Source organism: Fusarium flagelliforme (genome assembly GCF_020744385.1).
Source record: "Fusarium flagelliforme strain FIESC 12 MPI-CAGE-AA-0113 chromosome Unknown B0J16scaffold_2, whole genome shotgun sequence".
NCBI classification, from domain to species: domain Eukaryota; kingdom Fungi; phylum Ascomycota; class Sordariomycetes; order Hypocreales; family Nectriaceae; genus Fusarium; species Fusarium flagelliforme.
This window is the reverse complement of record NW_025763504.1, coordinates 6,210,004-6,227,557: the sequence shown is the minus strand read 5'-3', so window position 1 is coordinate 6,227,557 and position 17,554 is coordinate 6,210,004. Positions and strand designations below refer to the sequence as shown.

The 17,554-nt window shown below is 49.6% G+C and overlaps 5 protein-coding genes across 5 annotated transcripts; all 5 read right to left on the bottom strand.

Moving 5' to 3' along the window:
- Positions 1-4,285: 4,285 nt before the first annotated feature.
- B0J16DRAFT_335978 (uncharacterized protein) lies at positions 4,286-5,535 on the bottom strand. Its single transcript, XM_046127148.1, has 4 exons — positions 5,205-5,535; positions 5,106-5,146; positions 4,661-5,046; positions 4,286-4,614 (listed from the first exon to the last, which is right to left on the bottom strand). Exons 1-4 carry the CDS (start codon positions 5,369-5,371, stop codon positions 4,432-4,434), a joined length of 777 nt encoding a protein of 258 aa, XP_045987682.1. The 5' UTR covers positions 5,372-5,535; the 3' UTR covers positions 4,286-4,431.
- A 736-nt stretch (positions 5,536-6,271) lies between these two features.
- B0J16DRAFT_381646 (uncharacterized protein) lies at positions 6,272-7,097 on the bottom strand (the record flags this gene model as incomplete). The annotated part of the gene is made up of 2 exons (XM_046131176.1): positions 6,272-6,553; positions 6,903-7,097. 2 exons carry the CDS (start codon positions 7,095-7,097, stop codon positions 6,272-6,274), a joined length of 477 nt encoding a protein of 158 aa, XP_045987681.1.
- A 3,156-nt stretch (positions 7,098-10,253) lies between these two features.
- On the bottom strand, positions 10,254-10,897 carry B0J16DRAFT_381645 (uncharacterized protein; the record flags this gene model as incomplete). Its single annotated transcript, XM_046131175.1, has 2 exons — positions 10,254-10,794; positions 10,851-10,897. 2 exons carry the CDS (start codon positions 10,895-10,897, stop codon positions 10,254-10,256), a joined length of 588 nt encoding a protein of 195 aa, XP_045987680.1.
- On the bottom strand, positions 10,652-11,925 carry B0J16DRAFT_395699 (uncharacterized protein; the record flags this gene model as incomplete). Its single annotated transcript, XM_046132208.1, has 2 exons — positions 10,652-11,387; positions 11,740-11,925. The coding sequence occupies 2 exons, from the start codon at positions 11,923-11,925 to the stop codon at positions 10,965-10,967; spliced, it is 609 nt and encodes a 202-aa protein (XP_045987679.1). The 3' UTR covers positions 10,652-10,964.
- Positions 11,862-12,928, bottom strand: B0J16DRAFT_85289 (uncharacterized protein). The gene has a single exon (XM_046134576.1). It carries the CDS (start codon positions 12,602-12,604, stop codon positions 11,993-11,995), a length of 612 nt encoding a protein of 203 aa, XP_045987678.1. The 5' UTR covers positions 12,605-12,928; the 3' UTR covers positions 11,862-11,992.
- Between the last annotated feature and the right edge of the window lie 4,626 nt (positions 12,929-17,554).

Here is a 17,554-nt window from a genome sequence, read left to right as displayed (position 1 = left end):
TTGTCATGAGGGGGATTGGTGATTATCCGGTTGAAAAGCTGGGATGTTCGGCAATGTCAGTTGGGAGTGGAGTTTATGTCATTTAAACCCTTGTTCCATCCAGGAACAGGGCACGGGTAAAGAGGTGTGGGCGGTTAAATGCGTGGTGAACATCACATCACCAACGTGTTCTGCAGGTACGTCGGTCGATTTACTCAATCTCCTTGTTCCTGCATGAGATTAGGCTATCACTAGCAGAGAAAGAATGGCGCCAAATGAACACGATCTCTGACCGTTGGATTCGATAGTCGCGATGGTACCTGTCGATCCCACTACCTCCCCTTCATGTTTCAGATACCCGGCGCTAGTAAAGATTGGTGTGTCTTATCTCTTCGAGAGATTTTCGTCTGATGTTGTCGTTTAGCTCGTCAGAGATTGATGATTTGCTTATTGGCGAATTTCGGTTAACATCCATGGCTGTCATTTGAGAGCACGGCTGGGGAGATTCGACAATGCGACTCAAGCCAAGATTTGAAGTCTCTCCATGTTGTCAATCAAATAGGCGAATATTACTTGTCGTATTCAACGGGTCTCCATCACGGAGGGTACGGATATTTCGTACCCACTTTCAAGTATACGTCCAGGCTTACCAACGGGGCATCCAGTCCAGGTTAGGCTTGCGATCGTATCATTTAGTACTTGAACTCACGGCGGAATTATTCGATAAAGGAGACACTCGTGTGTCTTTTTGTCCGATGGCATCGGCAGTTGAATCAGGATTTTGTTGTTCTTGGTTTGGGATGTGGGCTAACAACGATGGAGATCGAACAATCCCGTGTTCTATTGCCATGACCAATGATAACAAAGCATCAACCACAAAGATCTGAGAGAAGATATAACCGAACAGAATTGTCGGCCAGGATATGTCAAATGTCATTTACCTAGAACCAGGATGTTGGAATGGGAAGGAACCGATTGCATCTGTCTCTCACTTACCCTATATTGGCTTGGCGTCGAGCGCTATATTAACATTTTTGCAATCTTCATCATGGAGCTACTATTTATTCTTTATCGACTACCTTGAAATCTTTGTCTCGGCGACTAGTCATTCTGTCAGATAGGATTCTGTGGCTTTTTAGATTTCTGGAATCTTGCTTGTCTGGATCCCGGGCTGTGGTCCAGTCTTGGTCATGAGTTGCCCACCACACAAAAGCGCGTTACCCTCAATCTTCATGAATAACAACATCCATCACAGCAACCAAGAAAATGGGAAGCTATAAATCCCCATACCCGGGACCTACTTCTTGTGTGCTTCGAAATAACAAACAACATTTAAGACGAACACAAAAAAAATTCACGATATGAAAATTTCCAGAGCCCCAGTGCGACTTTTGGCAGTCTATAAGCCTTTCTTTGACTGGGCTAAAAACACCTACTCCTTGCTCGCAACCAGAGACACCAACATCCACAGCTATTATACCCAAAACAATGAAGGGAAGATTGGAAGACCCGGTTTCAAGAAAGACAGTTGAGTTGATTTACGGTGGAAGTCCGAGAGACATTGTTCCCACCCATTGGCACCTTGTTCATGTCCCTCGACTTAAGGGCTCCTGAAAGCCTTGATGAGCTTTAGCGTCGATGCGGACAATGCGATTAGGCCTCAGCCCCGGAGGCTTGAAGACCTCTATCGAGCTCTTCTCGGGCGAGAGAGGCAACTTCACTTGTGCCTTGGCGAGCATATGCTACATGGTAGAGCAAAAAGTGGACGGAGGACATCCAGTCGACAAGTTTATCCAAGGCCCTCGTCGGCCAGAAACCGCCTAAAACACCAGTTGCAGGAGTATGGTCCAAGCATCAGATAAATTTGGGCAGCCATGGCAAACGTGAGGCGCTCAACTTCGGCCGCTACCATTGAGGAGTTGTACGAATCTGCCAGCACTACCTCATCAACCACCCATCACGCGACATCCCCGACTGAAACAAGCCTCTAACGAGCAACCCCGACGAAGACGAATTTCTCTCTGTCCCAAAGAAACCATGCGAGAAAAGAACAACCAGCAAAGCATGGGATCGGCAATATTCGGATCTTGATCCAAAACAACTCCTTGCCCTTAGGAATGAAGTTGGCAACCGTCAAGGCCTTGTACGCAGCTAATGGAGCGTATGAGCAGGTCTGGGCCGTTGCCTGCCAGTTCCGAAGCTTTCTTGGTCTATATGATAGATACAGACAGGGTTATGACCCCCTTGGCTTTATTTAGATACAGCCTGAGTATGCACTTCGCTAGCAACCCGGCAACTGGACATATCTCAGTCACCGATGCACAAGCAAGTCTGAGAATCCAGCCTGGCCTGCTGCTCGGCTTTGTGCGTAGTGACGGAATTTGTACATTTGGAGGGGGCATTGTTGGGTGCTCGTCCGAGTATCAACTGTTGGATCGCCGGTGATATTACGAACTGGATGTATGAACAGGCGAGTAGGGTTCAAGGGGGGACTATGCGCAACTTAAGAAAGTCCTACTTGGAAATCAATTTTGAAGTGGGACTCGACGCGGAACGATAGGTCGAATGCGTTCTGCTTCTTCGGCCTATGGTCCAATCATTCGTCAAATTTCACGGTGTCGCGTCGCTGTACCATCGAGCGCGCTGTCGCTGAGCGCATCCAGAGATTATTGTAGAAGTTGAACTTGCTAATAGATTACAGGGAGGACTTCAAGAGTTCAACAGTAGTCCCACAGAACGTTTTTACCAAACTTTTGCCATCGGGTAGAAGGTCTGAATTTTACGAGCAGGACTAAGAATGGAAGTCCCATGCTTTCGACCGATCATCCCATCAGGCGTCCTCTACCTCAGTAGGTAGCAGAAACCCCAGTTCCCAAGGGTTAGGGCATCATTGCCCGTGGTGCACGCATAAAAGAGAATAATGGGGAATGTTTGCGCGATAGCAGATAGAACAGACAGGACGGAGCTTTTTGGCCTTTTGGCCTTTTGGCCAGAAGCTGGGGCCTCAGATGTGTCCCCAGCCTCTCTGTTTGGATTCCTAAGGGGGTCATATACAGCGAGGAATGATGGGGGACTGCAACGGATGGGTATTCTGTCACGATGCCCGTGATATGCGATCTGCCAGTGCAGAAGGAAAGCGCACACTGAGATCCCACAAACGAGCAGGGAGTACCCGAAACTAAACTGACGACAAGAAATATCAGAAACGAAACTATGACAAGTACCCGATCGGATCCTACCGACAGTGAAACGGCACACATCTTCCCGCATTTCTAGAGTTCACCCAGAACTGCGGGCTTTCGCCATAGACAGAAGGCCCAAAAGGCCAAGTCAAAGAGCAAGAAGGCTATTTCTGCTATCACCAGGGCTGCTGAACTCCTGGAGAACCAGTTTACGTGGCCTACAGAAGCTGGAGTTTCTTATGCAACACGCTGCACAATCCCAGCAAGACGTGCTGTACACGCCGAACTTCAACCAAGCCCGATTACCTGTCAAGGAAAATGAAACAGTGAGTCTCATCTAACCTGAAACCCAGACCGACTTTGACAAGGCGCGAGTTCACGGGAGTGGCCCGCTTACCGCTACCTCCCGCACAAGAAGACCAAGAAGACAAAGGAGAAGAGCGAGAAGGAGGTCGCCGCACTTACCAAGGTCGCCCAGTCTACGGAGACTTGATCAATACAAGGCCAGGAAGGTCAAGAAGAATAGCGAGAAGAGGTTGCAGCCTTGGCGCTTGAACAATGGCGAACTTGCAGCAAACTCTTCTTAACATATTTCGGCCTACACGACCTCGCATGAGAATTCCTCGACTACCTATGAAACCGTTCACGAAGTCAACAAGAACATATGCGAACTCACGACCGAAATCCAAAGAAACGCTAATCGAACTTCGAAGTCCTTCAACTGCTTCTAGAACGCGATTGACAAGGCTACTGAGTCTATAGAAATGTGAGCTATACAGAAGTCAACAAGGAGAGCCAGGGCCTCCCCAAGAGCATGAATTTGACAAGCAAGCTTACCAGGGTGGGTGAGTGACGGAACAATTATCTTGTAAGGCTTAGGCTGCTGGAACAAAGTAGCATAAGCTAGCCTAAGAGTACCAGATTATTCTGTCTCTCATTCAACGGCCAATTCTTCTAATTCTGGAGTTTCACTACGCGACGAGCCATTTTCAGGGAATCGCGCTGTCGAGAAGAGCTGTGGACATGAGTCTGAGGCAATCGAGACCAAGCACGAGTCGCATAGAAAGCTAGGAGAATACGCGGATCAGACTCCAGTCAGTCAGTCAGAAACTCACGCTACCAACACATCACATAAGATAAAACATCATGAACCAAAGCAAGAAAATGCCATAGTATAGCAGAGTATATACCCAAAACGCCAGGAGTCTAATGCTCTATACAATGCGTTCCTCCACAGCTCAGCTCTTTAAAAATACATTCGCTTCAACTCTCATGATTCGCGACCCAGCCGCTCCTCATCATCTTCCGTTAACTCATACGCAGGTCGGAATCCTTCCCCGTTCTGGCCCTGCTTCTTTAGGTGCGGGTTTGGATGTGTGTCCTTTATGCCGCCTAAACTCGTGTAGCCTTGGTCGTAGAGGGGACAGTATGCGATTCCCAAGTGGCGAATAAACTGAAGATGTTAGCGGAGGTGTATAGGGTTGGGAGGTGTTGCTTACAGCCCAGATTTGTACATAATGCCAATCAATAACAGGATGTATCCTCATAAACGACGGCCAACCAGCGTCCGTCGGATCAAAGAACGTCAAGTTCTCGCCATGAGGATCTGTCCGTCTAGTACCCACAAACACAGCTTTGATGCTCGGTCGCTCCTCAAGGTATATCTCGAGACCTTTCTTCATCGGTAACACGTATCGCGCAACTTCAAGACCGTACTCAGCGCTGGATGTCTCGACGAACTCGTCTACTTCGGGGAAAGGATGCGCTGCGACGATGTATACGCATTGGAGCTTCTCGGGAGGTGTAATGGTGGAGGCGCCGTTGGTCTGGTCGGAGTAGTAAATGCGACCCATGCGAGCGAGGATCACGATGAGGAGGACAAGGCCTACGGGTCATAGTTAGTATCGCGCGCTCGCAAGCCTCAAGCTCTGAGCTTTGACTTACAATCCTTTCCACCATTATATGATAACGATATTTGTTCCGGCCTGCGCACGTCAGCAACCGCCCATATCCGCCATACCCGCCAATCTCACAAAAACATACGTATATCTCTTGAGCGCCTCATCAACAACCTCTATAGACTTGCGAACCTGATCCTGAACATCGCGCAGTGTTTGTGTCTCGGGTTCCTCCGCAATAAAAGCTTCGACCTTGTCTCTGAGCTCGAGACACTTGTCGCGCAAGGAGCGGGGTGGCGGGGTCGATATCATGATGGCTCTAAGTGAGGTATTCTGCGCGGTCGCTTTTCGTATGGGGACAATTTATGGAAGAATTATGAAGATGATTGGCAAGAGTATAAGGAATTGGGTTTGAGAGAGTTTCTAGTTTCTGGAAGCTTCATTCGATAGCTCCGGTTTCGCCGTACGGCGGCGATATGTATGGATGGGTAGTAAATGCAGGGTACTCTTCATGGGCCGAGGGCCAATCATCATCACGTGCATCATCATTGTTATGATAAAGGTCACGTGCTTGAATCAATGCCAATTAGAGCAGCGACAAGACAGCATGATCAACATCCAGTACAGCTTATCATTTGTTTAAAGACTTTTGTATTTTTTCTTGCTCAGTATATTTCAATAGATTATTTGAAACGAGCTGTTTGCACCATCGTCACAATTCCCTGTATATACAATAATATCCTCTCAACCAAGTTCACTACGTTCCCCGCGCCATCCGTTCCGGTGTTCAAGACAACTCCTTAAAGAATATTTGCTGAACAGTTCTCTTGAGTAAATCCGCGCAGCCTTCGTAGGCCTTTGGACAAGGAAGCTGTTCGCCCTGATGTTCCATTGTGATGTGTTCTCTCACCTCGACTCGATCTAAGAAGGTTCTGTCGCGGTCCGTCGGTTATCCTCCTGGTAACTGTGCCTGCGTTAGTATAGCTATTGAAGTGAGAGTGTAGGACTTACTGGCTCTGGGGAGTAATTGGAGAATTTGTGCCAGATGACAGAGCTCCAAGTCCTCCCTTGGTTGTATCTTCAGTATCCCGATGAAACCAAACAGGACTGAGCTCAAAGGTTTCTTCGTCATTCGCTACGGCAAGTCGGCAGTCAGGGACAGGACAGGTATACATCCCAGAGAGGCCAACCGGGCATATATCCTTCGATATCCTAAGCGACTGCGAGCGCATTGGCATCGGGGTACCGGGTATCCGGATCCATTCCCTGCTGGATGGCCTGCTGGTTGATGGCCTGTTGGTTGATAAGGGCCTGGTCCATAGCTTTTTGATTGGCGATGACAGCCTGATTCATTTGCTGCTGGTTGAGAACTTCCTTCTCTCGACCAGTGGCTGATCCAGGGCACTTCTCGGAAACATTACTCGGAAGAGAATCTCCAGTCTCACGGGATATCGTCTCTTGTTGCCGTGAATCCGGATATGACCAAGTGTGGCGCTGAAGAACTTGATTAAGGGAATGCAGTCCTCTTTCAGGGGCAGTAAATTCGACCAGTGGCCAATGGAGAACGAATTGTCATACCGAGGATGTTTGCTTCAAATGTTTCTTGGCCAGTTCTCAGAGGTAAGAGACATTCCTATGCGTATTTGAGAGTCGCTCAAGCCCTAGTGTAAGCCATATCGTTTTATATGATATAGTAGACTTATAAACACTATGGCCTTATCGGTTTCGTCGTACAAGGAGATAGGCTGGAGCAGTCATGAGTCAGAGGACATAGGTCGTTGGTTCTCCCGCGAATGCGAGTGGATACTCGTTCCGTAGTTCTGCTGCAGTGATTGTCGCCCACTCGCTTGTCCAGGTCGGGGCAGATGTATTCACACTCCATTAGTGCCAGTGCCAGTGCCAGTGCCAGTGCCAGTGCCAGTGCCAGTGCCAGCGGCAGGATAGGCTTGACTTCTTCTGGGGTCTCGCAGCGCATAGCTCCCCACTCGTTGCTGTTGTGGTTGATATATATATATAGGTGTACTAGTGAGTTTGCCATAATGAGAGGCGCCTATCTCCCGAGAAGAGTCAACGAGGAGTGAGTGGTAGGCTTGGGCAACCTTATGAAGCTCTTCCGGGCTCTGGCGCCTTCAACAACCCACCAGGCTGGGCATGGAACTTCTAAGATTTTGGAAATAGCCTGATTCCTCTGCCTTGAACAGAGCGAGACACCCACTGCAGGACACCAGAACTAGCAGTATCCAGACAGGTGATCCAAAGTAGATCAAAACTCAGGTGATGACGCCGCGCCAAGATGAAGTAGAGCTAATTGAGGTCGAAAATGGGTCTCGAGGTAGCTAAGCTATTCCATCTCATGATTCCGGCGGCTGATCCTTCTGATGCCCAAACGGCCGCTTTCCGAGGCTCAAGCGTTGAAGGATTCGGCTCAAAAGGAGGGCAGTGAACTGCCACGGCATCTTTGTACACGATAATACGATTGAGGTCGGAGCACAGGAAAGCCTTGGGTCAGGTAACCCGAGTCCGCCGGCGAAAAGATTACCTTTCATGCTCCCAGGTCGTAGGCAGCTGGTGTTGAAGCAGGCACCACGACGTGGTTCTTTACAGACTTGAAGAATTGCGGGAAAATGTAGCGATATTGTTCGGGGCTGATTGATGTAGTCGCAAACACTATCAAATTTCTGGATGTGGTATCTGTTTCTGTACCTGAGATCGAACCTTAGGTTCGAGCCTTCGGCCTCTGTACCCAGGTTGAGTTCCCGATCGTAGGCTTCTATGCAACCTCTCAAGGCATCACAGATATCCTGTCTCATTGCGTGGCCACGGTGGATATTTGTTTGCGTTTGATAGCACCCGGTCGAATTTATCCTTGCCAGGAGGTTATGGAAAAGGTTTATGGGGACATCGCGTGATTTCGTTGTATTGGAAATCTTCTCTTCTCTCTAGCTGGCCAACTGCGAGAAGAAATCTGAGTTGCACTTCGACGTTAGGTAATAGGAAAGTCATGATTGCTGCTGTTTTTGATATCGCTGTTTCCAGCGTGTCTCTTTCGCAAGAGTTCGTTGAGCTCTTGCAAATGTTCTCGTGTAGTTTGGTGGTATCGCCTCACTGGTGAGCCAGTCCTTGTTGTCAATTTCGTACCGCAACAGTCGCATTAACCCAGACCCTCTGGAAGTCGTCGCTAGGAAGTGACCTTATGCAACTCTAGGCGTTTGAGGGACGGAGCGAGCTTTTGGGCAACGCGATTACATGCTGTGATTCCACGGTGATCATCCCGAAATGGAGCTCTTCAATGTAAGGGTATTCTGGAGAATGGCGTTCTGTCAGGCACACTTCGAAATGGGTAACTCGAGACATCTTCGGACGTAACTGCGTCCTTCACAGTCCCTCGTCTTTGAGCTCGGCGTGATTCGATGTCGTCGGACATGTTGCACCGCCAATGGGGGCATGACTCGGACACGGAATTAGGATAAATCTGCTGCAACTTGTTGCTTAATTGCGGTTGCTGGTCGACCTTTGGTTGATGGCCGACGTGGTGGTGGCAGAGAGCATGTAGGGAGCATCGTGCTGTTCACCGAGGCGCATCATCGGCAAGACACCCCACCGCACTAGACGCACCGCTATCAGAGGTAAACGTGTTTTGGTCTAAAATTGGGGACACTCTGTGTAGTTTCTGGCGCTCGCTGGGGTTGGACAGTTGGGTGTTTTGAGGACGGAGCGTCTGGCATCGCGTCGCCGTGACGGAAAGAAGTGGGCAGCGAAAACCTGTTGAGGCTTAGGCTAGCATTTCAGATCCTGACAGCGCTCTTACGTTTCGTTGGAGCTGGAATTGCTCTGACTCATCGACAGTATTTTCGTGATGTTCTGCCCAACCCTTCGCCGTGAGATTGCCTGGCAGTGCAACTGGGGTTGGGACTAAATCTCAGGCGTAGGGAGGGGAGGTACTGGCTGGAATTGGGGGCTGGGACGCGGTGTCGCATCATACAAGTCCCCTGTTGGCACTGGCTCGACTTATCTGTCCTGTGGAAGCCCGACGAGGATCGGGACAACATGACAGGGACCTGCGTAGGCTCTGGAGAGAGTCTTGGGCACGTTCCATAATCATTTGTGACGGTTCGAATTCAGGACCGACGTCCGTTGCATTGCCACTCACGGTAATTGTCCCAGTCTCCCCAACCGATAGTGTTTCATCTCGTGCTTACGGTTGCAAGAGGTGGAGGACCGGATGTACTGCAACCTCCCAGGCCCTTTTTGGTCATAATGTATGTGAACTTTCCCCAATGTGAATGTTGAAGAAGTTTGTCGTTGAGCCTTGCCTATTATATAGTAGGAGGAGGCAGAAATTGCCACGGCTGTGGAACAGTAGGAGGAGTAGCAACAGTAGGGGGAGTGACTTGAATTTCTCGGCCAGGGACAAGTTGCGGGCGGAAACCCTCAATGACTGGTGGACTCATTCTCCATGAGACAGATTTGAGCATAGGATGATGCCGCTTGTCGTCGACGGGCTCCGGCTAAGTAGGAGTCGCTGAAAGGCATTGAAACAGATGGCGGCTAGCCTTGGGTACTGTCAACATCTCCGGGGGTCCATCGTGCTCGAGGTGCCGAAAAGCCGTATGATGGCTTCCGGAGTCAGACCCCTGTGAGGATCACAAAGGATCTCGATAATATGAGCAATAGGATCGCGATGATTCTCGAACTCAAGGAGCGAATGGCCTTGCGCACATGGATCTCGGTCTGGAGTCGAGGGGACTCAGACCGTCTAAATCCGTCGTTCAATAGTATTCTTCAATACCTCAGTCGCGTTGGGCTCAGCCTTCATCCCAAACTCGGTGGTTCTCCAAAGATGAGGAGCATCAGTCGCGAGAAGGTATTTCTCTCCTACTTCAAGGAAGTAACTTAGACAGCCAAACTGACCCAGTACTGGAAAAGAATATATTCGTTGACGTCTTGGACGTCATCCTCATCGTATCGGCCAGTATGGACAGCCCCGGCCTTATCGTGCCGTTTGAACAGCAGTGTGACGAGTAATTCACTCTCGTCAACCTCTTGGTCAAGGATTACGAGGCCCAGCAAAGATCGCTACTCGAGAATCACGCGCTTCTTAATGACAATTCTCCAATATTGGCTATTGGTGGTGAATTGAGTGAGGCCAAGTCTTTTGATCAACTCGTCCATGTGCAGTGCTTTTAAGGTGCCCTTATGGTGTCAGTTCATCCCTCAACAGGCTCGCATCTATGGTGTAGTTGTGACTGACGCCTGTTCTGAGAATCACAAGCTGAATGACATGCTCGCACGCTTGGGCTCTGAAGGTCTTCTGATCTTCATTGAGGCAAACGGTTTGCCGCACGCTCCGCACGTCGGGCCTCTGCTGGCGTGCTCGTCTGTAGCAATCGAAGAATCGAATTCCGTACCGGGTCCTTCGATGGTTTGCCCCGTTAAAATGCCCTTCAGAACCTGTAGCAACCAAGACGTTCTGAGGAGGAGGCAATGTGTTGATGTAAGTCTTGGTGCTGCTTCCAACAGGACCACTGAGCTTGGAAAACATCGTCAAGCCTGGGCAGGTGTATGCTGGAAGGTCTTCCTCTAAAGTTTGGATGGTGATAACTAAGCTTGAGGTGTGGAAAGAATTGTCTGTGGTGTTTCGAACTTGGAAGTCCCTTGCGGCGGGTGAGTTGTCGACAACCTCCTCCAGACGTCCGTATGTGTTGCCTGGAGCGCTCTGCCAGTAGCGACATTCACTATCGTAGTAGTAGTACCGGTTAGTTCCAGCATCATAGCCGCATCTCCCCAGAACGTCGGGCAGACGATAGAAGGAAGACCCATCACCGTGGAGATCGTCATGGCGGTAGTCTTGAGCTCGGTTGTCCGAAGGATGTTGTCATGGGCTGGGCGGCCGTTGCGATGGGTTCTAGTGGGCCGCATTTCGGAGAATTGCGCGGTATGAGTCGACAACGGATCCGATTTTGTAAGAGATAGAACAACAGTTGATAGTTGAGTGGTGGCCGGGCGCCGCCGTGTTATGGCTTCCATCATTTGAAACGTTCTGGGAATCTTCCGATGGGCTAGGGTAGGAACTCCTTGTCCTTTCATCTTGGTCGACTGTATCCAAGAACGTGTCCTGTAAGTCGTGACGTCCGTTAGTCACTTCTGCAAGGTCGGCGTTCTCCACTAGTCGTAGAGTTCTTGTGGTAATACTGATGCTGAACTTGGTAAGGTTTCCCATACCGGAAAAGGCCTGACCCACGTTCTGGATGGCTATTAAGAAGCGCTCATGTCCTGCAAATGCGAGTTTCATGGTGGAGGGGCAGGCGATTTCGCGGCCGGCAGGTAGCTACCGTGCTCAACAGTCCTTAATCAGGGTCAGCTTAGGTCTTGATCTGACGTTCTATGCCGGGTTTAACTTACCTCATCAAGTATCATCTGCGGATACAGCTAGGCGGCTCATCGCGAAGCCCGAGAGAGAAAACAACACCAAGCCCGAGCTGCAGGTTAAGACACTGAGACTGAAGAGGTTCCTGTGACCCTCCCCACCTTGGAGCCGGTGGCGCTTCCAAAGTACGAGTATAACATCTCCGTTTGGTTGGAAAGGGAAATGGCCACCATGTATGCTGGGTTATAACATGAGTACATGTGAAATACCAGAACTCGAGGTATCTGCGCAGCGTTGCTACACATCCTCGTACCTTAAGAGAAAGTAGTGCGTCCCTGATTTCCGGGTGAAACCTCGTGTATTCACTATCCCGAGAAGCGATATAGGATTCAGCAAAGGTGTTAGAAATGTCAGAAGATCGATGAGAGGGTTCATCTGGTGGGTCGCCCGATGGAATAGCTCCAGCCTCCTGATTGAGCTGTTCGACAGTCGCTGCCATGAGGAAACGAATCAGGATGAAGCTTCCACCAGGTACTTGAATAGCTCGAACACGGCTTATGGTTGTTTCAAAGTTCCAAATCAAATCCGAACTCCGGTTGTATGGAGTTCATCACCATTTCTAAAGCGAAAGCGTTGCGATTCAGCTCATCCAGTTCGGTGAGCTCGTTGGGATGAAGTGCGGCGTACTGTAGCGCGCTATCCGAGGCACTCTGGGCTTTGATATACTCGGAGATGTCCCCCTTGTCAATAAGGTGGTCAACTGTAGTTAGTGACTTCTTTCTCTGTGCGATTTCCGGTCTGGGATCGGTGATGTTGTGGATGGCCTTGAGAACGTCGATGGTCTGTCGGAGACGGGCCTTGGTTATAGGGGGCATCTTGGTATGCTGCGAAGTCAAGGACATGTCCTTTCCTCGAATTCGATCAGTCATTTCTCGGGTCGTAGATCCCGTTTTGATCATCTGGACAAGTCCTGCCTCAATTTGGGGTAGAATAAGAATGAGGGTTGACTCCGCAGAGTGTGTTTGGATGGTGACGGCACATGATGGTGCTGGTGCGAAGCGAAAAGGACGGTAAAATAGAGGGTTTCCGAGCTTGGAAGCCTTCTGAAGATCTTCAGATTGGAAAAGACTATCAAGCGGATAGGACATCCTGTTCCTCAATCCAGCTCCTGACTGCATCACAATTCGAGTGCCTTTGGGTCCTGGAAAGTCTTGAGACAGCCTGGACTTTCACGCAGAACCCCTTCGCCAGACTGCTGAAGTTCCTTAGATGCATGAAGAAATCTCAATGTCGCCAGCATCGGAGAAGATTTCAGGTCTGTTTATAAATTGAGTCATCTGTTCCGTCTTGAACCCGGCGGATTCTGAGTTCGGGGATTGTTGTCGATCGGCGTGCTCTGTGCTTCGAGGCACGAGATATTGAGGACATTTTTGAAGTCTGGAAGATCCATCGCGGCATTCATCGCCATTACAGGTGACACGCTCTTCAACTTAGAAACCCTTCTGCGACCCAGTGCATAGTATGGCCAGGTGGTTTCTTCGATGAAGGCGGACCAAACGCCCTTCGCAAAGCAAGTTCTTCGAAACGGACTAGTTTGCTGTTGTTTCGTTCCATGGCCAAACCCCCGTGTTTGAACAGCTTGTCAGTCGTGGTTGACATACCCTCCAGAGTGCTTCATGCTAGGTTGTTCCAATTCGTGAGGTTCAAGGATGTCGATTACATCGCTGTAATGTTCGTTGCCCTCGGGTGGTCTGACATGCAAAGCTTCTGAACGGCGGATCCTGCTTCCTTGCAGACTTCACATCTACCTTGGCAGACGTGAGCTTGATGCTTCACATTGGGTATCGTGGCTCAGCCTCAGGCCGAGCGCATGACACTTCCCGGGAAGTCTGGGAGAGAAAGGTGATTGAGCTCGACTGTCTGGGGGTTCATGTTTCCAAGCTCACCGTTGGTGTCGGGTCTGGTCGCCGGATTTCACCGTTACCAACTCCAGATTCTCTTGCACAAGCTCGGTTGAATCTTGGATATCGCCGGGTGCGCTGCATCATCTTCGAAAAGATCTCTTGTACGTTTGTTGTGCGTGCAGTGTTATATACTGACAGACATTTCTGATTCGTTGGACGTCTCAGGTGGCGAGCAGAAAGACGGGCTGAAAGCATCTCACTGTACGTTCCACATGATAGTAACATGAACCCCCTCCGATCGCCGCAATTCGGATGGAGCCCGACAGCTTGTTCTCTACCGATGACACCGTAGTGGTAATAAGTTCGACTGTAATGATACTGGGCGTTGGTAGAGTAACAACTAATTTCTTCGGCTGCAATCCTAGTGCTGGCTCACAGAAGTTGGATGTTCTCAAATTATTTGGCAAGGTCACGTCTTGAGGTAGCGTAAGATGCACATCCAATATAACTACCATCATGTGGTGAAATTGTTCTTGTCGGAGTTGGCTAGCAATTGTCTTTTCGCCACAGTAAGAGATATCTCTTTTCCATAATTGATGTACCTCTCTGAAGTGTTGGAGAGAGAACAGGAAATTCGCCGTACTTCGTCTCGACAATGGCCCGAGAGCCTTTTCTTGGTTCTCAACTCTCGTTGAGATCTGCTGTGGAAGCATTCCACTTAGCTTCAGCAATGATGTTCGCATTTTCGTTGTCGGAGCTGCAGACTGTTACTGTTACACAGCGTATTCTCGGTACTGTTCTGCAGCGGAATGCTCATGTTCGTAGACAAAGTTCAATTGTTCTTATCGAGATAAACTCTGCACGGCGAACGGTATTTTGCACGAGCAGTGTGGTACAGAGCCAGCCCGAAGCACCGGTAGGAGTAGATGGCGACGAGGACGATTGCCAAGGCGTAAGCGTCTTATTTGTCTAAGAATCAGTTGAACGTGAGTCAAACGTAGTCTGTTGGGATGGTGGTTCTCAAATAGAAAGCCATGATACGTACGGCATGTCCTTCGGCTGCCGTCATCATCCGGTCTTTCTGGTGTCTTGAATCTTGGATGAGTGGCAGAAGAGACCGGGAGTGCCATAGTGGTGGGTGATAATGGTCCTCCCGAAAAGAGTAGATCAGTGATTCAGTGGGGAGTAACAAAGGGCTGAATCACTGGTGTTCAGTCGCCAAGATCACCCGCTGCAAAGCTCCTGTATGTAGTCAAGGGGTACTTCGGTATAGTCCGTCCACACAGCGGACAACCAGGCAGGAAGGATGCGCTCTGGGTGACTGGGCTCGATGCATAATTCATTGTCACTGCAATGTTCGCAGCGTTGATTCCACAACACCGCCAGCCACTTTTAGCGTGTACGTGAGAAAGGCCCGGTGGTCCACACGTTATTCCGATTTTCGTCTGAGGCAAGTACTGTTGAAATGATCAAACGTGTCCATCTTGTTGGATCAATGTCTTTCGAGGAGTGTTTGGCGATCTCTTCATGATATAACCTCTCATCCGCCAATACAATGGGGGGCAGGTTCGCTGAGTCAAAGCTAGCTCCTGGTTGGGCCTCGAAGAACATGCCACACAAATTGGCATCAGCCTCGCTGTCATGAGCGATGAGGAACAACTGCCCGGATTGCAGGCTCTCCCCTTTGGGCAAATATGCCTCGATGTAATTATTGGAGTATAACTACCCTAGTGTATGGGCCGGCAAACCCTCTTTCTGCGTATCGCGGAACAAAGTCCCAAGCCGATTGATCATGGCTTCGAGAGCTGTCCGAGGGATGAACCGCATGGACCCGTGAGTATTGATCTTGGGTAAGGTATATAACCTATCGGAAGGCGTTCAATCATTGTACAGTGAGTTGATTGTATTTATAATCAGAATGGCCGAACGGTGATGGGCGTCACTCACTAGCGATTCCCACTGGGCAAGTGTGAGTCCGTTCTGAACTTGTCGGGGCGTGTAGCGAGCTTGATGGAGTTCTCTGATGAGCCCTGACGTGGTCCGCTTGAACCGCTTTGTAAGGACGTCGCAGAATTCCGATAGTAGAGTTAAGTACGCGGGTACGAACTGGGCTACGGTGCTTGCACGCCAGTCTCTGAGCGGAAGCGAAGTTTAACTGGTTCCAAATTGCCCAAAGCTCTTCTGTGCTTGAGAGCGGGGTCAGATCCCTGAGCCGACATGAATGCAATCAATAATACGGCTCGAAATCTGGGGGCAAGGAGAAGGTCCATGAGTGAGAGGACTTTGAAGTGGGATACGGAGTAGAGCATGTCTTCTCTGCCTCTGCTCTCAACAACCGTAAATACCGTCATCGTACAGGGGTTAGTACACTGCCTCTGTTCTCCTTGCCTTTCCATCCCGGATCTTGTAACAGGACATGCAACTCCCATCCTTAGTCACGGTTGCTCCAGAGGGTATATGTTCCTTGCAAACAGTGCAAAAGCGATTTGCATATTTCGGTTTGTTGTCCTTGAATGCCGTCATCGTATAAGGGTCAATACAATGCGTACCACTTGTTTCCAGATTGGCGTTGCGAGCTGGGAAAGAGCTCGAAAGCCAAGGATCCTTCATCGAGCCAAGTGTGCATGGTCTCACTGAGACCCTGAAGATTGAACAGGTATTCAAGTCCTCCCTGTATGGTGTCCAAAGGGAAGACGATGCGGTGGGGATAGATAGTAGAATCTACCGAAGGCAGATGTAGAAGTCAGAAATAAGAGTAAACCAGCAGAGCAGCAACGGCCGAGCCGTTCGGTATGAACATTGTTCGTTTGCTCAGCCTCTCCAGAAAATTGTTCAAAATCACAAAGAGGAGGTTTCGAGAATGTGACCTAATGGGCGAATGGCAGGGGCATGGTCTTCGTTTTTGAAGTCGGTGTTCTTGTCCGGAATCTCGTAAGATGTGAAGAGTCTCCTGTTCCTTGGAAAGGCCCCTCTCAAGCTCCGCATGGGGTCTCCGGGCAGAGTCGAGTGCAAGGTTTCCCGTCAAAAAAGGTACTGTTACTGATGGGTGCGTCACCTTGTTCTTGCTTTATGACGATTCTAGCCTCCCTTTGTTGTAGGGACGGCTCGTCGAGTTGTTAGGTTAAAGCTGACGAGTTGACAGTAAGCATGCGCATAAACCCACTCAGCCACACTGTCTTGGGCGCCGCTGTTGGGGTCTGTAGACGAAAGGAAAATGTAGCCAACATGTCGACTTTGGGTCTTAAGACTGGGTGTGACAGGCGTGTAACTCAAGCTTCCGCTGCGACGATAAGATTGTTCGTTAATGGGAGACGCATCATTGACAGCCGCCTGAGAGTCTACACAGTGCGCTGTGCAGACGGGGAGTAGATGTCGTTTCTTCCAGCGATCGTCACGACGCTTCACGCCGAAGACCTCGAAAGCCACGAATGGCAAAAGATGGGACCTGCATTTGCAGAAATAAAAATCTCGGTAAAGTTGACGTAGTCCTATGAATGTTAGACGGGCTTAATTGAATGAGAGTCAATAGGTCACTTACCCCATCAGCTGTCCCTGAGTCGCGGGATCCAGTGAGTCTAGGCTGCGCTGACTTGGCGTGTTCATCAACTTCATATTCCTTCTTGAAATCCCGACCATAGTCGCCATGTGGGCATATAGTATAGACTCCTTGATGCACCTCTGTGAAGTGTTGGGCTGCCAACCCCTTTCGCGAGAGAACCGATCCTTATCGAGGAGCGGTGGTAAGAATCACACATTGGGAGGAAGTGTTCGGTTCATTTGTGATTTCTGATAATGCGAAACTTCTCATAGCTGTCTCAATCTGCTGATCTTCTGCGCCTCCGGTGTTGATGGCGATTTCTTCTTCTATTCGGCTGCCGACATTCTATACCTCCTCGCTAGGAGCTTCAGTAATGAATTCATTGTAACGATCTACTCAAAATATCGATGATACAGGTCGTTGATGTCGCTCCAGATTGTTTTCTGTCGTTCGAATTAGCCTGTGTTTTTCATATGCGCACCATCGCAAGTTTCCTTACCATTGCTATCGATGTTGTCAGGAGTCCTATTTGATTCTGGCATATTTCTGTTTCCCCAGTAGCTTACTCGCCCTCTCGCACCAATCGTTTCGGTATGTGCCTTTGCCTGGAGGCATCTTGCCGCCCGGTATGTGTGATGGGGAACATGTGCCCGCTCTGCAGCCACTCCCCGGTCTGTCAAAGCTTG